Source organism: Triturus cristatus, chromosome 1_2 (genome assembly GCF_964204655.1).
Source record: "Triturus cristatus chromosome 1_2, aTriCri1.1, whole genome shotgun sequence".
In the NCBI taxonomy this organism is placed as follows: Eukaryota; Metazoa; Chordata; class Amphibia; order Caudata; family Salamandridae; genus Triturus; species Triturus cristatus.
The window spans coordinates 528,739,826-528,763,484 of NC_140580.1; the positions used below are offsets into that span (position 1 = coordinate 528,739,826).

The 23,659-nt window shown below is 44.0% G+C and overlaps 1 protein-coding gene across 2 annotated transcripts in view; it reads left to right on the forward strand.

Moving 5' to 3' along the window:
- The window catches only part of HPSE2 (heparanase 2 (inactive)), a 1,995,135-nt gene that overhangs the window by 1,833,228 nt on the left and 138,248 nt on the right, over positions 1–23,659 (forward strand). For both annotated transcript variants that reach the window (XM_085615005.1, XM_085615004.1), the window contains one exon: positions 13,812–13,957. In XM_085615005.1, the coding sequence (XP_085471131.1) occupies positions 13,812–13,957 (146 nt within the window). The remainder of the gene's footprint in view (positions 1–13,811; positions 13,958–23,659) is intronic.

A 23,659-nucleotide genomic window follows, 5' to 3' on the forward strand; every position in this document is an offset into this window, starting at 1 on the left:
CATCCTAAGGAATCATCGAAAATTTCTCAGGTTTGTGGTAGGCAACTCTCACTATCAGTTCAAAGTCCTCCCATTTGGCCTGAAGTCAGCTCCTCGAGTATTCACAAAATGCGTGGCAGTAGTAGCGGCTGCTCTGAGGCGCGCAGGAGTCTTCGTCTATCCCTACCTAGACGACTGGCTAATAAAGGGCTCATCACCACAGAATGTGCAGTCACAGCTGTCGCTATGCCTGAACTTATGTTGCAAGTTGGGTCTCAGAGTGAATGCCAAAAAGTCCAATTTTACACCAACGCAGAGGATCCACTACCTGGGCGCAACTATAGACTCCGTACTAGGAAAAGTGTTTCCTTCGGAGGAAAGACAGTCATCCATTATGCTAAAAGGCAGGCAGATTATAACCAACAATCTGTCGTCGGCAAGGCAAATCTCTTCTCTACTAGGGGCCATGGCATCCTGCATCTTCCTAGTGCCCAATGCCAGGCTAAGGATGCGTCCTCTTCAGCAAGATCTCGAGGACAAATGGGATCAAAGGAACTCCCTGTGGGAAGAAAAGGTTTGCCTCTCCTCTGCAGCCAAACAGTCAGTCAAGTGGTGGCTGAAGCCAAGGAATCTACAAGTGGGGATCCCCTTCCATCAAGAGCCCCCAACTTAGACCTTAATCACCGACGCTTCCCTTCAGGGATGGGGTGCGCATTTTGGGACTCTGCAAACTCAGGGACAGTGGTCCAGCAGCGAGCAGTTGTACCACATCAACATGCTGGAGCTCAGGGCAGTCCACCTAGCCCTCAAAGCGTTCCTGCCTGCGATCACGACGAGTACCATTCTAGTGCAGACGGACAATACCACCACAATGTACTACCTGAACAAGCAGGGGGGTACTCGATCCAGAACGCTCTCGCTGGAAGCTCAGTCCCTGTGGCACTGGATCCTAGCAAGGAACATCTCATTGAAAGCGGTGCACCTACCAGGAGAACTCAACGTGCAAGCAGACTTACTCAGTCGGCATTTTCAAGAGCCAGAGGACTGGGTAATCAACGACGAGGTGTTAGAAGACATCTTCGGGGAATGGGGGCGTCCGCAAGTGGACCTTTTCGCGGACGAGCAAAACACAAAATGCCGAGGCTTCGCCTCAAGATACCATCGACCAGGATCCCTAGGGAATGCCCTTTTGATCAATTGGTCAATGACATTTGTGTACGCTTTTCCGCCTCTCCCACTAATCCCCAAGGTGGTGACCAAGTTGCAGAATTCATCTGCTAAGATGATCCTCATAGCACCGGACTGGCCGAGGCAGTGGTGGTACACGGATCTCCTACACATGTCGATCCGACCCCACAAGCGGCTGCCGTGCAAGCCGGACTTGTTATCCAAGATGCAGGGGAAGATTTACCATCCCAGCCTTCCCTCGCTGAGCTTAACAGCATGGCTCCTGAAGTCCTCCAGTATGGCCATCTGAACCTCCCTCAAGAGTGTATGTCCATACTGAAGGAAGCCAGGAGGCCTTCGACAAGACACTCCTACTTCTGTAAGTGGAAAAGATTTTATATATGGTGTGCTCAGCATCATTATGATCCCACTAAATGCCAGGAGGATGTAATTTTGCCCTATCTTCTATATTTAGCGAGGGCAGGGTTGAAATTTTCATCCATAAAGGTTCACCTAGCAGCCATAACAGCATACAGGCGTTCGCCTTCACAGCAGTCATTTTTTAAAGTGCAGGTAGTGAAGGATTTCTTGCAAGGACTCAAGAAAGTCTATCCCCCTGTTAGACCTCCCTCTCCTTCCTGGGAGCTAAACTTGGTTCTGTCGAAGCTCATGGGTTCTCCTTTTGAGCCTATTCATAAGGCTACCCTACAGCACCTCACATGGAAGACAGCATTTTTAATAGCCATCACTTCAGCACGGAGGGTCAGTGAGATACAGGCCCTCTGTTCTAAAGAGCCCTACACTATTTTTCATCAAAATAGGGTGGTGATGAGAACTCATCCTTCGTTCCTACCCAAGGTGGTATCGGAGTTTCATGTAAACCAAGCCATCTCCTTACCAACCTTTTTTCCCAACCCCTCCTCTCCGGCAGAGAGGGCGTTGCATTCTCTAGATGTCAAAAGGGTCCTAAAATTCTACCTAGATAGGACTAAGAATGTCAGGAAATCTGATCAATTGTTTGTGAACTATGGGGTTGTCCGTATGGGCTTTGCTGCATCCAAACGTTCCATTGCTAGGTGGATTGTTTCAAGTATTACATTGGCCTACCAACTGGCTCAGAAACCATTGGGGGCGCGCCCTAAAGCGCATTCGACAAGAGGAAAAGCGGCTACCGCGGCTTTTCTCAATAATGTCCCACTCTCCGAGATCTGCAAGGCAGCCACTTGGAGATCTGTCCACACTTTTACCAGGCATTATTGTCTGGATTCGGACACCAGAGCAGACACTCAAGTAGGACAAGCCTCCTTGAGGAATCTGTTCCATGCTTAATCATTTTCATGATTCTCTTTCTCCATGGGTGATACAACCTTAGTTTCATTTGCCTGCAGGTGGAAGGGGAGCTTGCTACTCTATTCAGTGCTTATGACTATTGATGAGGATCCCCTGGAAGAGAAGGGTAAGTTACTTACCTGTAATCCTAGTTCTCTTCCAGGGGTATCCTCATCAAAGTCATAAGCAACCCACCCACCTCCCCAGGCAAATGAGAAGAAGTGTATTATTCATTATGGAAAGGATATATCTTTGTGTTTAGGACTACGGTCCCGCAAAGAACAACTGACCTAACTGTCACCCCTGAGGCATGATGGGATATGGAAGTCAGGGCTGCCTTAAAGGCACGGTGCCAGTTTTTACCTGTACAGGGCTTTTTAGTCTCTATGGTATTATATTGCAATGCAGCCTGCAGGCTGGCAATGTGTTGTACATCTGTGTTTTTCCCCAGTTTGTTCTCTTTATTTTTTGCTTTCTCATGAGTGTTTACCTCATTAAAAAAAAAAAAAAAAAAAAAGAGATTTAGGTGTATTGTTATACCTTTATATATATATATATATATATATATATGTGTGTTATTGGATGTGTATATTTACATTGCCTAGCCTTTTATGGGAGCTGCATTTGCTTGGAAAAAATGATATATGTTTATATATATACAGAGCTGTATATATGTATGTTTTTACATATATAATTTTATTATTTCCGGGGTCCCCGCACATGGGCGGGAATATTCAGTGCTTATGACTTTGATGAGGATACCCCTGGAAGAGAACTAGGATTACAGGTAAGTAACTTACCCATACTTGAAAGGTTGTCAGCAATTATTACACAGAAATGTTCAACTCTAATTTTGGCCTACCACCAAAAATGTCAAAAGTACCTGCATGCAGACTATTTAAAAAAATCATTAAAATAAAATAGTTTCTAACAATATAAGATCTTAATTATGTTAGGCACTTATACTGAAAGGTTCAGTCATACACCATATTACATACATTATTTGCACCACTTTCTTTATTGCTATGCCGCATTATAATGAAGTCAATAGAAATGCTAAATTTCATCATAAAGTTTTCATGATGACTGTGTTAAAAATATAAGGTAAACAGTTAATAAACATGTTAAATTCATTATTTGATTTATCTTGCTTTTGCTACCTATCCAAGCACACTTTTACGGTGCTGATACTTCTAGTTTTCTAAATTACATTGTTGTTTTTCTAGACGTGTGCAAAGTGCACATTTGAGTTTTCGTTGTCAAAATCGGTTTGTGTGTTGTGTAAAGAATGATCAGCTTTTATGTTGTCTCAGCCCTTGGTGGTCATGGTACTGGGTAATACAAATCAACGTTCCAGTTCAAAGCTAACATTCTACAAATCGAATAGAGGGCAGTGTTCAAGAGCAAAACCTGAAAAAATATTCTGACTCGAACAAAAATCTATAGCTTGCATCAGAAAATTTATTATTAGAGGTTATAAATCTCCCAGGGAGAAAACCATTTTGATCTCTATAAATAATGCTTTGCCCTGCTACTACTCTTTTAGCCATGATTGTGGTAAACAACTTATAGTCGCTGTTAAGAAGACTAATAGGACGATATGAATTTGAATTAAGCTCCGATTTTTCTTTTTTTTTAAAGTCAGAATTAATGCCACTGCCATTAAGCTTGATGCTGAAAAAGCATTTGACTTAGTGTAGTGGGAAGTTCTTTTTGCAATCCTATGTAAATTGGCATTTCTGTAAGCTTTTTAAGTATGCTACGAGCACTATATTGAGGAGCTAAGGCAACCATAGTTATTAACAATACACCTGCGGCAGATATAAATATAAGTCATGGCACTCGCCAGGGGTGTCCGATTTCACCAATCTTGTTTGTGTTATTTATAGAGCCATTGGCCTGTGCGCTTTGTCAAGATCAAGCCATTAAACCACCCATTAGAGGCACACCCAAACTTAAGCTATAAGCGGAGGATATGGTTTTATATTTAGATGCAGACAAGGATAATGTTTAACAAGCTTTTAATAAGATCTCAGAGTTTACGGGAATTTGGGGCTATAAAATTAATCAAGTAAAATGCGAAGCTTTAATTCTTATCAGCTCCCAGCAGATGTTACCAATAATGATGCAAGCACCTTTGTCAGCCACACACCCGCTTAAATATCTCAGGATCAAGGTGACTACAAACTATAGTGATTTATATGCATTAAAGTATGCTCCTTTATTAGCCAAAGCTTGCGCATTACCAAAACACTGAGATAAACTTCCTTTCACCGTTAATGAGCGTATATCTCTCATAAAAAATTATTTATAACCTTTGTTTTTGTTCACCTTTTCAAATGTATAGATTAATCTTACTAAGGGGCCAACAAAGATGCGGCCGTAAAAGGCTCTAACACTCGGTCGGAGCATTTTTGGCAGCATTGTAATGGCCCAGTCGGATTCATTTACGACCGCCTTATTACGATGGAGGCGGTCGTGAGGGAATCCAACCGGTAATTCCAGCTGGCTTCTGACGGGCTCGGAATGCGGCCTGTAATCTCAAGGGCGGCTCTTTCCACCCTTGAGATTACAATGTCGGGTTTCGGCAGCCTTTCCATCCGGGCCTTTCCGACACAGGAAGGCTGTTGGAACTAGAATTTGGGGGCCCCCAGCAGGGCCCCCTTGGGTGCATGGCCTCCGGTTGGCGGCCAAGTGGGCACCTATGGTGCCCCCTAGTTTATCCCTGCACCCCGTGGCAGGCACCTTGAGGTGCCTGCCATGGGGTGCAGGGATGAACTGCACCTCCCATTTTACAATAGGAGCATGCGTTCCGTACAGTTTATGGTGGGATGCATGCTCCCATTATAAAATGTAGGAATGCGGCCGAACACTGTTCATTCGCATCCTAATGAGGCGGTCGGGACCGCCGACCGGGTGTTGGTCGGTCTCATAACTGATGCAGTGTCGGGCAGAAGTGATTTCACCCGACATCGTAATGAGCCTCTTAGGCTTTTTTTGGAGCCTTGGAAGGAAAGATTTGTTCTTTTATATGGAAATCAAAGCGACCCAGGACAAAGCATTCAGTACTTTCCTTGACACAAGAGGAGGGAGGCTTAGCTGTTCCTTCTTTCAGAATCTACTTGCATGCTGCTCTGTTCAACTGGTTAACTTTCGCATCAAAAAATATATTTGTAGGAGAGAATTACTATCTACATAATATGCTAAAAGTAGCAAAAACAGATCTGCTCCCCTTGTTAACAATTCCCAGATTACCGAAGCGCACTTGTTATAAGACACTTCACATTTTAGTGGAACGCTCAAGGTGTATCTGACAAGAATACAAGATTCCATATTTTGACCCACAAATGAAATTAGATTGTTGTGTTGGTTTGGGGGTGAACGTGGGGTGAGCCACACTTAGACGCTGGGTCAATATAGGATTTCGCACAATAAGTTTTTTTTTTCAGAAACAACTGTTTTATGGCTTGGCAAACACTTAATTGCGAAAAAAAATCAGTTAGTTCATCCCTTTTTTTCAGCTACACTCAGATTAGGCATTTATGCTCAAGCAATCCATTTGATGTCTTTTCGGGACCTTTTTAGTAACCCTGGGCATAGTACTACGCCGCTCACGGAGCATGCGTAGTTTGCGCTACTATGCACAGTGCACGTAGCACAGTGCAAACACTGTTCTAAAACACAACACATAGCAGCAAAATCAACAACACCCACAAATGCTTTGATAAAGCAATTTTACATACTGAAAAGCATATAACCAATTCACAAAAATGAACATTGAGAATGAAAATAATCGGCAATGAGAGAGGTGAAGATTTTGGGGTCCCGCCTAACCTAGGGGAGGACCAACCAGATGCCTTGAACACAAAGAGCATATCATGCTGGTGAACGATTCAGTGTTGGCCCTTCCTCCTAGGACCACCCCAAGCACAGTTATGGGCAAAAATACAATCCCAACCAAAGGCCCTGCAAAGCATTATGGGACGAGATTGGCAATGGGCAGTGAATATTATAGTGTCCAATATCAAAATAATTCTACAAAGAGCTGCAGTTTAACTAGTCGTTACTAGATGTCCCTCACGAGTCAAATTCAAAAAGCATTGAAATTATTATGAAATCAAGCTGCAGTTCCACTAGTCATTACTAGATGTCCCTCACGAGTCAAATGCAAAAGCATTGAAACCCTTTCATGAAGGGTTCTGACAATGTCCAATCTGACATGCGCACCTTGGACCTCTCATACCCACTCTCTTTTACGGAGTCTGGTAAACACAGCAAAGGCCCCCGGGCTCCTTTGGAGCGCTGGTCTCACTTGCTCACACCAATCCTGACATTGCTTTCAAGCTTTTTCTGCTTGAAGCTGCATGAAAGCAAACTCAGGATTGGTTGTGGTGAGGGTAGGCTGTCCCCTTGGTCCTGCGCTTGGAGGCAGTTTGGTGGCTGGATAAGTAAAGAACATAACCAATCACAGTGTAGCTTTACTATCAAGCCACATAGATATTGGTTATGTTTCTTAAAGGGTGATGCGATGCTTTCCCCTCATGCACAGCGGCAGTGACGACATTATGCATATTGGGTAACTGCATTTTGCCATGGGTCATCCAGCTGCAGCATGCATCATTTCTGGGACGTTCTTGCTACGCAACTGTGAATAAAGTTCTTCATTTCATTAATACATTTTTTATGCACCAATAGATGGGAGTTGTCACCTATTAGTCAAGTGCCCAGCTTGTGGAACGCAGGGATGTACTCATGCACGTGCCCGCGCACGGTCACACTTACATTGTTGTCCTATGTAGCACACCATGTCCGAGATACATATTCTCAAAAACAACAAAGTCCGTGTGTGTTAAACAGGGCCTCTTTAGGTTAACGAAGCACGGGTCTGCTGACTCACTACAATCCTGTATAATGTTCCAAAGGAAAGTAGACCTACATAAGTAGTATAGGTTTTATATAAAGCCCTCACTCGCCAACCTGGTTGGTGACATGCTTCATCATCGGGCTCCACTGGGTATGGCCGAATGCCATCCCAGTGTGCTACAACGCCAGGTTACTGCGGAGCGGGGTTCTTGTGAGGGGACAGTGAATTTAAAAACTTCCAATTGAGTCAAAAAAGCAGTTTTATTTGTTTTGCTAATTGGAAATATTAAAAAGAAAGAGTGAGGGTCAAAAAATAGAAGACCGGATTCACTCTGTGGCGGTCAACATGTTTCTGCCTTAATGTATGATTAACAGGCTTTCGTCAGGACCAGAGTGGGGGTGCAGAGTCCCGGTGGTGTGGGCGCGCTAAGGCTCACCCTCCCGTGGACTCACAGTGTGAAAAATATATACAGTGAATAATCCGCCAATAGTTATAATGGAGGAGAGGAACGAGTTTATTCTGATAGTTAACAAACACACAACAAAAGACAAAACATGAAAGAATTGTAAGTGTTGATGGTCAAACTCGTAATCCATTGCTGCCAAAGTCAGCCAAGCAGCAAACAAGGTGCTCAATTGGAGAAGTGTCATTAGCGAATACCACAGGTGCAATAATTGTGAAATCAGTGCACCTAAAATTAACAGGTCACAGGTGTCAGGCAAGTGGGTTGAAACTTGTCCTGAATAGCGTGTCTAATAAAGTCTATCGAGACACATGTGAATGCTGTATTATGTGTGAAAACTTATATAGCATATGGGCAGGGGGCACAGAGAAACGTACCCCTGTGTAAGTCATAGGTAACGACTTAGACTACAGGGAAGGAAGAAAACCCAGTCTTACTCAGAGGCATATCCATATGAAGCCTCAAGGATCCCGGGAGGGGGGTGGGAGCATATGGCACACCCTGGAATTAAAGAAAATAAAGGGAAGGAGGAGTAAAAACCAAGAGCGTGGTATCTCTTAGAGCGCTTACCGTTAAAATGGAAGAAGGAGGAAGTGGGATAGAGTGTTACTCACGCCCTCGTTGCTCAGCACCCGTTTGATACCTGAGGAGCCTCTCGCACCCGGGTCCGAAATGTCAGGGTCCGTGGAGGGGGCTCGTATATGTGGTTGCAGGGATTGCGTGCGTCGCGTGAGGCGACGGGACAAAGAGAGAGCGCCACGGTGATTTGACATGCTCACCCGTTACTGCTGCGTGATTGGGTAACATGGCGGCTGGGGAGCCAATAATATCATGGTTAGGAAAAAGGTCACTGCTGGTTAAAGTCGGGAAACTGTTCGCGGGAGAAAGTGTTTTTTTTTCGTAGGACGGAGCTTTATTGAGCGTGGGAACCTTTACACTCCGCATTACTGAGTGATATGTCTAGAGCCAATTATATCGTTGTGATGAAAAAAGGCGATGCCGTATGTTGAAAGGGAGTTGATCGCGGAAAAGGCAGGATAAAAGAATAGGACATAGCCTTATATAGCGTGAGCATATGACGCTCGCCTTTAGTGAGTAAAGAATGCGGAACATCTTCCGGTACATGAAAGCTCATGTATATAAGGGGACTCCTTGTGGAATAGAAGCTCACAAGGTCTAGCGATGCAGCCAATCGACCATATGGCACCGCAATTGAACCGGGCCATATGAATATATAATATCACGTTGCTCAGGAGGAAGAAATGATAGGGCAACAGAAATTATATGCCAAAAGGGACTATTTCAGAGTGAGTAGTGATTGAACTTCCATCATATACGGGAAGGAAAATAAGGGGTAGACAGGTGTACTAGTTAATACATGTAGCTGTCTAGGCTAAGAAATGAAGGGACACCAAAGGTGCCAGTAAATCGATTCATCATAAAAGTAGTAATGAGTTGAAGGTGTCGGGATTTATAGTATTGTTGTCCAAGGTATGTTATCATTGAGGCCACAATGATTTGTCCCCAAGCGGTGGACCCATCTCTGTTCCTTTTCAAAAAGGATCTTTTGAATATTCCTCCGTGCGGTGAGCTCCTCAATGATGGTCCATGTCATATCATTAGTGGTATGATTGGAAGACAGGAAGTGTTCACTGAGTTTCGTAGTGATGCGTTTGCACCTGATGTTACTCCGGTGTTCGCATATGCGGAGTTTGACTTTTCTGGTAGTCATTCCAACGTAGCGTAGACCGCACGGGCATGTAATCAGATAGATCACATTAGATGTGTTGCAATTAGTGTGTTCTCGTTGAGTCCAGATCTTGCCTGGTTCCAGATTCAGTGTAGTTGTACGTGAGGTCAGGTGACATATGCTGCAATCGGAGCAGGGAAAATGTCCTGTGATTTTGGGTAAGCCCCAGGCCTCTGTGATAGTCCTTTGGGTTGAGTTTGTTTGTACAGTTGGGCGTGTATGTACCAGGCTGTTACGCAAGCTCTGGGCCCGTTTGAAAGAAAAAAGAGGTTTCTCCCACTTGCGATTGTTGATATTAGTAATGCTCCAGTGTTTGTTAATGACTTTCTTCATTTTGTTAGATAAAGTGCTGTAAGTTGTTACGCAAGTTAATGGTGTAGGTCTCGCGTCTTTGATGTGATCCTCCAACAGTACTTCCCTGGGTTGGTTCCTAGCACGTTTGTAACTTTTGGAGAGTAAAGGTTGGGGATACCCTCTTGCTGCCAATTACGAGGTCAGGTCGTCAGACTGACTTTTAAAATCGCCCAGTGAGGTACAATTCCGCCGAAGACGGAGGAATTGACTGTACGGTAGGTTCTCCCTCAGTGTGCGGGGATGGAAACTCGTAAACTCCAGTAGATTGTTTCTGGAGGTGGGTTTATAATATGTCCTCATATGTAGTGCTCCCTGTTTTTTCGTGATTATAACATCCAGGAATACTACTTCTGATAAACCGTAGGTATAAGTGAATTTCAAATTGGGATCCAAAGTATTGACCCATTCAAAGAAAGCAAGCAGGGCATTTTGACTGCCTTGCCAGATAGCAGCACATCATCTATATATCTTCTCCATAAGCCTATGGAGGATATATATGGGTTGGTGTTAGGAAGGATGAATTTCCGTTCAAAGTCGTACACGTACAGACCTGCCACGCGTGGGGCAAAGGTGCTCCCCATGGAAGTACCTGTCGATTGTAGATACAAGCATCCCTGGTATTCAAAAAAGTTTTCTTTCAGAGCCAAAGTGGCGCATTGGATGATGAAATCCTTTGTAGTTCTATATTCCCATGGATGGGAATTTAGGGACTCCTCCAGGACTCTGATAGTCTCATCCTGGGGGATGCTTGTGTATAGGCTTTCGATGTCCATCGTCACCAGAATGGTCTCATCAGAGCATGTCATGTTGTTCAACAACTTCAGTAAATCCTTTGTGTCCTTGAGATATGTGGATGATTGTTGGACCAAAGGTTTCAGAAAATGATCACAGAAACGTGATAGTGGTTCCAAAAGAGAACCAATCCCCGAAACTATGGGGCGACCAGGGGGAGGGAGTCTATCCTTATGAATTTTTGGGAGGATATAGAAGTACGGAATGGTTCCCTGACTCTCTGTTAGGAACCGTGCTTCTGAGCTAGTGATCACCCCTTCGGTCAAAGCTTCTTCGACTCTCCCCTTGATCAGGTTTCTCAGATCATTGGAGGGATCACAGTGGAGCGGCGTGTAGTTCTTACAATCACCCAGAAGCCTTTGGCATTCTTGGTCGTAATCGGTCGTATTTAACAGCACCACTGTGCCCCCCTTGTCTGCTGGTTTAATGGTGATATTCGTGTCCTGGCGCAGGGAGTCAATGGCTTTCAACTCCTCTGCGCTAAGATTCTTGAAAGTGGAGGGAATGTCCAAATTCTCTATCTCTGCGAAAACTGCACGCTCAAAAGTAGCGATCTCCACTGGAATAGTATGTGGAGGTGGGATAAACGTGGATCGTGGTCGCAGAGAAGTATCCCCCTTATCGGCTTCTGCCACCTCAAGGATACGTTCTTCAAAGAAGGCCTTCTGAAGAAAGCAGAGAGTTCGCAATGGAGGCAGAATTTATCAGGACGTGCTGTTGGAACGAAACATATTCACCACAAAACGTAACATTCCTTATAAGTGCTCTCTGTAGGGCCGGACTAGGAACGCAAACTTACGCAGGCCGGACCAAGGGGAGGGGGTAAGAGGGTGCTGGTGAGAAACACTGCTGCACTTTTGTTAGCGGGCCGATATTGCAGCACTGCTGTAAAACCGCCCCCAGTATCAAAAATGGCCCCCACTGTTCCAAAACCTACCCCCACCCTTCAGGCGCTCCAGGAAAACACCAGGTGCCCGCTACAGCCAATCCGGCCCTGCTTCTCTGTGAACACAGGTCTATGTCAAGTACCTAAAATACAATTATTTTAACAATTTCTGCCAAAAGGAATTCAATCTTTTGTTTTTCCCTCACGGGGTCTAGTTTGTCAGCTTTCAAAATGTGATCAATTAATTGTTTTAGCCATCATAAGCTTTTTTTATGGCTGCTTTGGAATTCTGCATCTTGCTTAGTGATTCGGAGGCGATTGTAAGAATCCTCCGCTATGAGAATTGCAACATACAGTATTTATTGAACAACTTTATGTATTGTATAGGGAACGTTAATAGCTGTTTTATTTTGTATTTATTTTTGTCTTGTATGAATTGTAAATTCGAATAAAGACTATGATGATGATGATGATTTTTCTAAGCTAGCTCTGTAGCCCATAAAATTATTGGAACAAAGGAATGAATCCCAATTTCGTAAGCCAACAAAGGCTGCTGGCTGTAAAAAGGGAAGACACGGAGTGTTTACTCAAAAGGAAATCTATGCAACAGGGGTTCCAGAGGTGTCAGGTACGACAGAACAACAGCTCAAGGAAGAAGTTCACAAAGACCTTTTTAATTTTGTGCTTAAGTCACTTCAAACAAGGACAGATGCCGGGCAGCAGACACTGTCATGTCACTAGTCATGTAAAATTGCCTTATACAGTGTTAATGCTAAATTGATTATGCCTGTATTCAAAGGGAATGCTTTCAGCAATAAAAAAAGTATAAGCTCCGTACAATAGACGGGGCAACGCTTCTGGGGGGTATTTGAGGTGTTACACCCCCCTAATAAATGTATATTCGGCTAAATGGTTGTGTAAAGGTACTTTTCAGTCGAGGATAGTGAGCTGTCTTTCGGATGTTAAAAGAAATTTGTACCTACACACTGACAAAAACGCACATACACTGTGACTTTTCCCTCTGTGTTTTGAAACTCTTCAACAATGTTGGTTATTTTACAAAATAATGTTTCTCTCACTTAGCACTCCTATAAATCCGCATTCGTTTCCCTTTCTATTGCCCCTTTAGCCCCTCTCACGCGCCCTGTGTGTCATATAATGTATTTTAACATTATATGCCTGCGACATTGTTGGAAAATCGTAAACTCCCCGACCCTCCCCCTCCCCCCTATTGTTTTATGTATGAGACGGATCCATGGAGCATAAACTCAATCCATTCTTTAATTAAGACTGGTTGCAGGGTACCATGCACTTTATTTACCACACATTATAGTCTGTCTAAGTTGATAGATCTCATGTTATCATCTACCTTTCCAGGGTCATTTCATTTACTTAATCCTAGATTAGGAATTTTTCTATGATCTTGTTATGTGGTTTATGGTGTATGGTAACTCAGATTACTGAGCTCGACTAATATTTAATGCTGTTGCATAATGTCTTGTTTCTTTTAATACATTATTTGGTTATTTTGTAACCTTTTCAACAGTATTTTCACTTTTTTTTAATGTTCTAACTTGACTGTATCACCCGAGGAATCAATTTTTGTTTCTCATGTTGCTCAGTTCTGTTAGGCGAGGAAGGTTCACTTGTGTGCAAATGCCTCACCTCTGGGGTTACTCCTGTCTATCGGGGCTTCAGGGATTTCCCCAAATCTCAGCATCCCCATAACAATATAACATTTTAACGGTACATACTAGATTTAAAGTGCCTTGACACTAACTGTGAGGGCAGCTATTTATGCCACTGTCACCCAGTTATGATTTTTTGCTGTTTTGGACTGTGCTGTGCTTTGATGGACGAGGGGATGTGTAAAAGAGGCATGTTTTACCACCCAGATAACATACGCTTTCGTCTATTAATTGTCTTTTCCGCATTGCTGGCCTCTCTATACTTCACTTTTCGAAATGCTGCTAATATTATTTGAAAATATGTGAAACTGTGAAAAAAATCCAGTATCCTATCTACAGAGAAACATTTCAGCCTGTGTGTCATTAGTCTGTCTCTCTTATTTCGACGGACATTCGACCATATCATTGTTTGAGCACAAGGGACAAGAAAATCAGTACTTCAGTAAATGTAAAACGTGTTCACGAGGCTTGTTTTTACATAAAGTATTGATTTTAGTTTAATATTGTAATTGTTTGTTACATCTTAACTGTCTTTTTAGGATTATTGGTTGTCTCTGCTTTACAAAAAGCTTGTTGGTCCCAAGGTGTTAGCCGTTCATGTAGCAGGGATCCAGAGGAAACCACGGCCTGGAAGAGTGATTCGAGATAAACTCAGGATTTATGCCCACTGTACAAGCAATCACAAGTAAGTCGGTGGGAATTTGGTTTGCAAATTTGTACTCTAGGGTTTACATCGATCTACCTCTAGGAACTACTCAATGCATTTGTGATTGGAAAGAAGAATAAACTTGAAACGCGAATTTCCGTTTTGTTCTTTTTTTGTTTCCCTTGCAATAATGTGTTAGGGCGCATAACTGATACTCGAAAATGGCTATATGTGTGGTGCTTCCTAGATTAGCTACTGTCAGCGCTGTTCTTGAAATACTAAACAATAAGCGCATTTATTTATGTAAGAGCAGATAAAGGAGATGTAATGAAGCAGATCCTTTTGCAGGAATGTGATGCCCTGCGAAAAAAAGGTCTGGTTCAGGGATTCCAGAAAGAGAAATAACTCTATGGTGTATGGCAGACTGTGTCACAGTTTTAGGGTCCGAATGTAAGGAACATTTGTAAATAAGGAAGTACATTAAGAAATGTCTATAGAAAAAAGTAGATGGTGAGAAGATTCCAAGTTTCCATGTAGGAAATATAGCGTTGATTTGAAGGGTGGTGACACAATGTCAGCCAACCACTTCACTTTTGAAAAATTAATTTTGAACTTGACTGTAGAGTAAGTGGGGGGTCATGGGTGATTTTTGGTAAGGACGAAATGTCACTTGCTTTTTATTTTGCATCAATAATTTGCCAGGTATGTTTGGGGCATTTTAAGCTCTCTAGAGAATTCCCTAATGAAATGGTAACTATTGTAAAGCAGTCCATCTTAACCTTTTGGCATATATGGAACTACCACTTAATCATAACTGGAATCCGGGGACCTTCATTGAATCATTATTGGAATCTGAGGACCCCCCGGTTAGTCATTACTGGAAGCCGGGGATTCCTAGCCTAAGCAATTTCGATTATATCAACCACAAAACAATACACAAAAATACAGACACGTGCATTAATCAAACAAATCCACAAATGAAACATTTTATTTAATTCACAAACAAATATAAAAAAAATCATTTTTTATTTTAATTGGAACATTGAAGCCTTCCTAAATTAAATAGAGGCCAACCATTGTCCATATTACAATCGCTTTGATGCACTTGCAAAGCTCCCAGGAATCAATCTGAAGGTGTCAATTTAATTTGTAGCCCCCAATTTCAAATCCCTTCACAATTCTAGAACGTTTTAAAATTTCCAGTTTTACATTTTGCTTCTTTATTGTGTGCACTCTATTACTCTGTTTGGATTATTTCATTTTCTTAGCAGTCGCAGACCCCCTGAGTAGGCTTTGTGGACCTCTAAGGTCCTCTGTACAACAGATTAAGAACTGTTGTTGTAAAGGATACGATGAAGGGCTTGTTTACTGAACCATGAAGCAGCCATTCTCAGTGGCTTCTCTAACATCATTACGGATTACATTTATAGATAAATTAGTGTCATGTCACGTAAGAAGCAGTAGCGGCTGCTGTGCGGGCATAGTGGCAGGGCGGGGCCTGGGGAGATGACAGAGAAGTGGGGGGATGACGGGGAGCTGGGGGGAGGGAGTGGAAACAGATAACAAATATTTAAAGAACTTACCCTCCGCCTGCCATCCAATGCTCTTCTCCGTGTCCTCTCTGTGTCCTCTCCATGCTGCAGTAGAGGCTCCCAGCCCCCCCTGCGGCTAATCCTGATTTTTTTTTTGAGTTAGAAAGTAGTATCAGGATTGGCCTGAGCACTGAGAATTTGCACTCCAAGGAAGGCTGGGAGCCTGTGCTTTGCTGTCTCTAATCCATGGAACTGGGAGGGCGGGCATGTTACTCATCAGGGTATGTAATGCAGCCTGGTGGGGAACATGCAAAGTACGCAGGAGTGCTTGGTCGGCCTGGGAGGGCCGACCAAGTAGTTATGTCTACTTTGGAGTGCAGCAACCACTCCGGACGTCACGGGAGTACCTGACCCGCCTACCCTGCCCGGGATTCTTTTTTTTTTTAATAACAGAAATAGCTTCTGTTATTACCATTTTATTTTTAATACACTGCTCTGCGAGCAGTGGGGCTACGCTCCTCAGCCTTAGCGGAGGAGCCACCACTGTTGGCCTGCATATGAGTATGTCTGCTTGTATTAGGTATAGTGGGAATGATAACTGTACAGAATTTTTTTGCAATTACTTGGGGGGGTCAGGCAAGGCTGTATTTAGGGCACATTTTTATTTACATGATATATTAATCATCTCATGGGCCATTTATTGAGGGAGGGACTTGATCTACCCCAATAGGTAGGAGACTGAGTTCAGTTCTCCTCTATGCGGATGACGCCGTCCTTCTCACAATGAATACTTTGGGTCTTTCACGACTTTTAGATTTGTTTGTAAAATGTATGGACTCTCTTCACCTCTCCACTAATTTGGGGAAGTCATTTGTTATGGTCATGGGCCCAAGATCTACAAAAAATAGTAGACACACTGTAAAAGGGATTGGAAGTTACAAGGGCCCCCTCCTTTACATATCTTGAAGTTTTTTTTTATCAGAAAGGAAACCTGGCCTTTTCTGATTATTGCCAAATTGTCTCTCTTTGGAAAGACAGTAGGTGCAATCTTTGATTTTGCTGCCTGGCTCGGTAACAAACCTTCGCAAACCTTATTGAAGATCTTTAAGGTAAAATGTAGGCCTGCAGTATTTTATGGCAGCAAATTGTGGGGATATGACCTTTCTGTCAGCTTCAAGTGTTGGAGAATCATTTTCTGAAACAATTGTTGGCCTAGCCAAAGGATACATCCTCTTTCATTGTCCATGAGGAAGTAGACAAGGGAAGTATAGCAGATCAAATTGCCCTTCTACATCTTTTAAAATGGCTGGCAATAAGGGTTAATCCAGAACTCAAGTTAAACCGGTTAATTTTGAGAGATTGCCTTTCTTTCGATAATGGGAAGCCTATTGCATGGCTGAAATATGTGCAAGAGGGTTTCCAGGAAGGGTTTAGAATTGCATAAAGGATCTGTGCAGGCATTTGTCATGCTTAAAACATCCTCGCTTATCGAGCTTTATTTGATTTTCATTGGCAATTCTTATCATTGTTACTTCCTAACAAGATTTCACTTGAGGATGATACATCAATTGCTCGCTTTTCCCAAAGGGTAGTCATTGGTGGAGAATCTCCTCTCATATCATTGGGACAAATTTAAAGACAAGACACCCTTCATTTTCCTTCAAAAAGAGGACCCCCTACTACAGGAAGCTTTGGAAAATGTCAGGAGGGAGTTAAGGAAAACTAAGCCCTTACGTCTTTAGGCAAAATGGTTTACTGTGTAAAAAGGGGAGAAAATAACACCCTACACAACCTATTAAGGAGATTGTCTTGTTTATGGCCCATAGCCACTTGTTAGTGGGTCACTTTGGACAAGATAAAACAGAAAAATTCAGATTTTTTATTGGCCAGGGATATTTGTCCAAGTTAAACATTAAATGAAATCTATAAAAAGCATAGCAGGTACCAACCCCGTAGAGCTCCATTACATCCCCTCCCTATTATTGATGAGATGTTATGGATACCACAGGTAACCTTGTATCCTCTAAAAGAGGACATCCATTTGTTCTTGTCATTGTAGACTAAGGACCTGATTATGAGTTTTGTGGATGGGTTACTCCATCACATAGATATCCGATCCCCCGTATTACGAGTTCCATTATGTTCCTTTGGATATAATGGAACTTGTAATATGGTGGATTGGATATCTGTCACGTTTGTGATGGAGTAACCCGTCCACCAAACCTATATTCAGGCCCTAAGCGATAACCTGAAACTCTGCCCTTAAAACAGCACCCACATCTCCAATGATGTGATTGATATCTTCTCAAGGGTAAGTTTTTCAAAAGAGGTTATAACTGAGCAAGATACTCTGTTTGTTTTGCGCCTAATGGCACAGGTCTGTTCATGACTGGGGATAAAATGCATCCAATCTTCAGCCTATCAATCACAGACTAATGGGTTGGTGGGAAAATCTAATTCTACTTTAAAACCATGCTAAAAAACCTTTGGGTTTAGAAACCTGCACATGTGATCAGATGCTACATTTAGCATTATTTACTATACGATGTCAAGAGCAAAAGACCACAGGACATTTTTTGAATCACTCTTTGGGCGGACACCAAGACCATTACTAGGTATGGCTAGAGAAGCATGGTAGAATGTAAGGGATACCAAAAAACACCTTTTACAGTATGTTGCCTAACTGCAAACCAGATTGGGTAACCTCAGGGAGATTGTGTTCCAAAATATGGAAAAAGTACTAAGGGAACCTCAAATCTGTGCATCACAGACAGGATAAATTGAGGACTTTCCTCCCTTGACATTTAGTCTTCTTGCTCTTACCCATGTCAGAAAGCAAAATGTTGAGACACTGGTCGGATCCATTTAAAATCATTAGCCACATTACACCAGTGACTAAGAAAGTTGAAATAAATAATGAATGAAGGAATCTCAAATGTATCATGTAGCCTAAAAAAAGGAAAGGTTCAGACCAGTCCCTATATATAAAACATGTCTGTCTTCAGCTTGAACCCAAGATAAGATATTTCAAGGATCAATTAGTTTTATATAGTGCAAACTAGACTCAAAGGTATCAGGCGCTTTACATGTGCACCAGTTGCGTTTCAGATGGACACATTCATTTTTAGGCACGGGGAGATTAAAGGATTTGCCCAGAATCACAGGATGTTGAGCGTCCCTGCTGAGACTCGAACCTGGTTCCCCAGCTTCAAGGTCAACTGCCCTTGCCATTAGGCCACAACCTCTTCCCCAAAGATAAACGAAAATCAGAAGAACTCTTAAAAGCCTTATAGTAATATCTTAATATCTTTTCATCTTCGCAGGGTAGAACTTAAGTGAAACAACAAAGTATAATAACACATAGTTAAGTAAAGTAGTAAGGTTAAGACCATATAGAATTCCTGAAGCTAGGCGAGCTGCGATAGATGATGAAGTAAAAGCTATGTTACATTTATGAGTTATTGAGGCCTCAAAAAGTGAATGGAATTCTCTGGTAGTGTTGGTGCTAAACCCTGATGGCACCATTCAATTTTGACTTCAGTCAAGTAATCAAAATATCCAGGTTAGACACATATCCCCCCCAGAATAGATTAGGTGATTGAAAAGTTGGGTGAAACTCAATATATTAGCACCCTCGAACTTTGTTGGGGTGATTGGCAGGTGCCCCTTGATCGGAAGGATAAACAAAAGATGACCTTCTCTATACCAAGTGAATTGTATGAAATTTACCACCTTGCCGTTTGGACTAAATGAGATACCAGCAACTGTTCAAAGGATGATGAGTACTCTCTTACAATCACATTGAGGTTATGTAGCTGCATGTATTGACAACATTGTTATTTTTAATTCTAGCTGTACTTAACATGTAAATCACTTATTAGCAGTGTTGAGAACTTTAAGCCAAGCTGGGTTAAAAGTTAATCCGAAGAAGAATAGACTAACCTGTAGACAAGTAAACTATTTGGAATAGCTATTAAGAAAAATATATAGTAGACCCCAAGAAGAGAAATTTGAGGTGCCATTTTCCAGAATGAAGAAATACCTTATAGCCTTTCTAGGTTTAGAAGGCTGCTATAGGAGGTTCTTCCTATTTTTTTCTTACTGCGCCTCTCCCTTGGCTGATGTTGGCAGATGTTGGCTGCAGGAGCAGCTGCTTGCGGATTCGGGTAGTGAGGAGGGGGGAGAGAATAGAGACAAGGGATGAAGGGAAAAAAACACCTGAAACCGCCGGCCGCAGCTTCTCCTCCATTCTCTGTCCTCTAACTCCTTCCTGAAGTCCCGGCCAGCAGCAGGAAGCACTCAGCTCCAAGGTTCACCTGAGCCAATCACAACGCTGCAATGAAGCGTTGTGATTGGTCTGAGCGCCATGGATCAGCACTCAGATGGCGAATGGGAGGCTTTGCATGTTCCTCACCAGACTGCCTAATGCAAAGATGCAAAGTGCATGCAAAAGCAAAGTGCGCATGACAGTTTGGCCGGCCCCAGATTGACTGTCAACCAGTCATGCCTACTCAAGGAGTGCAAAGCACTCCTCTCCCCTGCTGTGCCCAGCCCCGCCCCTCCCCGAGAGCCGCTGACTGCAAAGACAAACTAAAATGATGATTACAATAGTTATTATCATTGTAGATTTCCTTTTGTTCAGTGGAGCACCGCTCCTCTGCCATATCGGAGGAGCCACCACTGGTTGGCTGATGTTATGAACAAAAAATGTAAATGCTAATGAATGCCTAAAAAAACCCTACTCTTAAAATACTTCAAGTCATCTATCCTTTGACAACCATTATTGCCTTCAAAACCGTATTATAATCCCCGAACTTCCACAAACCTTTCTTACTGCAAACAGATGCCTCAGTGGTTGGTTTAGTTGCAGCACTTTCATAAAAAGATTCAGATGGAAAAAAAACTAGTCATAAGTATCAGCAGAAAGCTTTTTTTCTAGAGAGTAGAATTATTCAGTTGTCAAAAAAGAATGCTTCACCGTAAAATCGGCTTTTGTTTTGAATCTCCCCGATGCTATTCAGAAGATGGAAAATTCCAACTATATACTGACCATGTCATGTTGGAATGCATGTGTTAGACCCGGCCTCGTGGCATGGCCATCCCTGTCCCCGCACCACATATCCTGACCCATGCACCTCATGCAGCCCCCGAGCACACGGCCTAGCCGATCCTTCCCACCAGAACACACACACACCCGACCCGGACTTCCCCGTCCGTGGCCTTCCTCCTTTCGGCCACACCGGGCCCGCGTGCCCACTTCATGCACCATGATGGCCGCCCGGCCCCAGCGCGACCCTGGCCTAGAGGCGCCACTCCGGCTGGAGGACATCGCGCTCCCATTGGGATGAGAGAGGGAGGAGCAGTTTCCATCGCACCTCTGAGCTCCCCTGGGAAGGTGGGTTTCGATCGGCCCTCCGGCCTCCCCGAGGGCTGGCTCCACGCCTGCTGGGTGTCTGGGACTCCTCCCGACCCGGCCCTGAAAGGATCAAAAGACAATGGCAGGAAACTCCGACAAGCGACCCCCAGGTGACAAGACCCCTGCCTGCACAGACTCCGGACATCAAAGAGGAGTCGACCTATAACAAGGGGTGCTCTGGGACTATCGGATTGATTCGCCTTTGGAAACACCTGAGCCCTGCTGAGTGACTCGCGGCTCCCTGAAGATCGTAAGACCTCCGAATTGTGCTTGAGCCCTGCTGAGTGACTCGCGTCTCCCTGAAGATCGTAGGACCTCCGAACTTGTGCTTGAGCCCTCCTGAGTGACTCGCGGCTCCCTGAAGATCGAAAGACCTCCGAACTTGTGCTTGAGCCCTGCTGAGTGACTCGCGGCTCCCTGAAGATCGTAAGACCTCCGAACTTGTGCTTGAGCCCTGTTGAGTGACTCGCGGCTCCCACAGACTCTCCTGGTCCCGCCGGACTCCGACGACGACAAGCGTATCCCCCAGCTCGAGGATTGTGAGTTGTGTGCCGGGTACGCCCCTGCATTTGATCCATATCCCCAAAGACTGTCCCGCTACCTCCTACCCCCCCCGAGACTCTGTGATCCCGTGCTCTACTTGTATATATCTGCCTTGCTGATCATAAAGATCCTACGACTCCGATTTGATAAAGATTTGTTCTAAAGAACTCACGGTGTGGCGTCTCTTTGTCGTGTGGTGCCGAGTGTACGATCCTAGATACGAGATTCCTCCCCTGAGGAGTCTCCCGCCAGTGCCCGTCTATGATACCTCGAGGTTTGGTCTCAGGATAGTCAGGGCCCCCTCCGGACTCCTCTGAGGTCGCCTTCTAACAGCATGCCACTGAAGGAAACCAATAATGCAAGAGTAATAGTGTGGTTTTTAAATCTCCAGCATTTCAGATTTATCACACATCATCAAAAAGGAAAATATCAGAGAAAGGCAGACTTTTTGTCAAATACCCCAAGAATATATTTCTTCTCGAGTGGTAGAAAGTAAGGGAAGGGAGATGTGAGGAAGTCAGCAAACTGAAAGAAAGGTCCACATGGGCATGTCCTCGCACACATGGCCCTTGCACACACAGCATCCCTAGACAGAAAGAAAGGAAAATGTCAACAGTGTTGAACGGTGGAAACAGAAAGAGGACTGGCAAAATGGGGGGCCGAAAAATGAAAGGTGGGGTCACAGACAGAAAAATAAAAGAGTATTCACATTTAAAACAGGGAGTGCAAGGTAAGAGAGGAACAGAAAAGACTGAGGACCTGATTTAGATCTTGACGGTCTGTCTGCCAGCCTGCAACGGCGGCAGGCTCCAGTACTCCGTTGGGTTGACATAGTTCCCCCAACCGTATATAGATGTATACGCGATACACAGAAGTTCGTGGCAGCGGCAGTCTCCTATGCTGGTGACCTGCCCTTCATCGCCATCCTGACAGGGGTGGGGGGTCCCGCCATTGGGCTGGCAGTGTTCTTTTCGTGGGGTGAAGATGGGAGGGTGATCATGGTGGTAAGTGGCATTTTATTTTTACTTATAGCACATATATGTGATATATGTATCCATATGTGTATGTAGGTTATGTGTAGTGACCGCATGTTGTACATTCTGTACTGCTCCCCGCCACCACACACACACCATGCATGGTATACTCACACACCACGTATGCTTACTTTCAAGTCAAAACGGGGTGCCGATCCGTCGCAGTCAGGGTGCATTAAGAAATGGGGGACCTGGACGTAGGTATAGAGGAGGAAACCGCAGCATGTAACCCTTGTAACCCTTGTAATCCTTTCTGCCTACTCAAAGTAGACGCACTGACACCCTAACTGTTGGTAATGAGCCTGCCGTGAGGGGAACGGCCAGCGTTGGGGACATTCCTGATTATTCATCTTACCTTCGACATCGCCGCCGTGAGGGGAACGGCCCTGAAAAGACTACTTCCCCCAGAGTTCTCAGCACCCGGCGCTTGCTGCAAACGTCATCACGCAGTGCCCGGGACCCATTTAAGGCCCTCAGCAGTCTCGCAGTGCGGGACGCACTGACACCCTAATTGTTGGTAATGAGCCTGCCGTGAGGGGAACGGCCAGCGTTGGGGACATTCCTGATTATTCATCTTACCTTCGACATCGCCGCCGTGAGGGGAACGGCCCTGAAAAGACTACTTCCCCCAGAGTTCTCAGCACCCGGCGCTTGCTGCAAACGTCATCACGCAGCGCCCGGGACCCATTAAGGCCCTCAGCAGGCGGGCTGGGCATACCCTCTGTCATCCGCTTTACCTCTACTAATCTGTAAGTGTTGAAAGTGTTGGCCTGTCCTGCCATCTTATTTATCTGTATATTGTCTCCCTACCTTGCATAATTGGACCTACCCTGACTGGCTATATTAGTAGCACCTGATTATCAGGATACATTTTGTCACTTCCTGTGGATTGTCTTGGGCTGGAGATAGGCTTGTCGTGGGCCAGTGACTTTATTTGGGACATATCTGGACTCTTACTGTGTGTGACATTCTTCGCTTGGGGTTATTTACTCCTTTCCCCTTCTTTTGTAGTGGTCACTTGCTTATTCAAGACACTATGGCTGAAAATCAAGAGTTTTCGTCATCTATAAAACCGGGTGGTTTGGCTAAGGGCACATTGGACCGATACTTTAGTAAGGTCACTACGGACCTAGAGAGGGAGGACATACTAGCTGAGCGAAGGGCTGAGCGTCGCCAGTCAATTGAGTGTTTGAAGAAAAGGCCTCTCATTGATTTT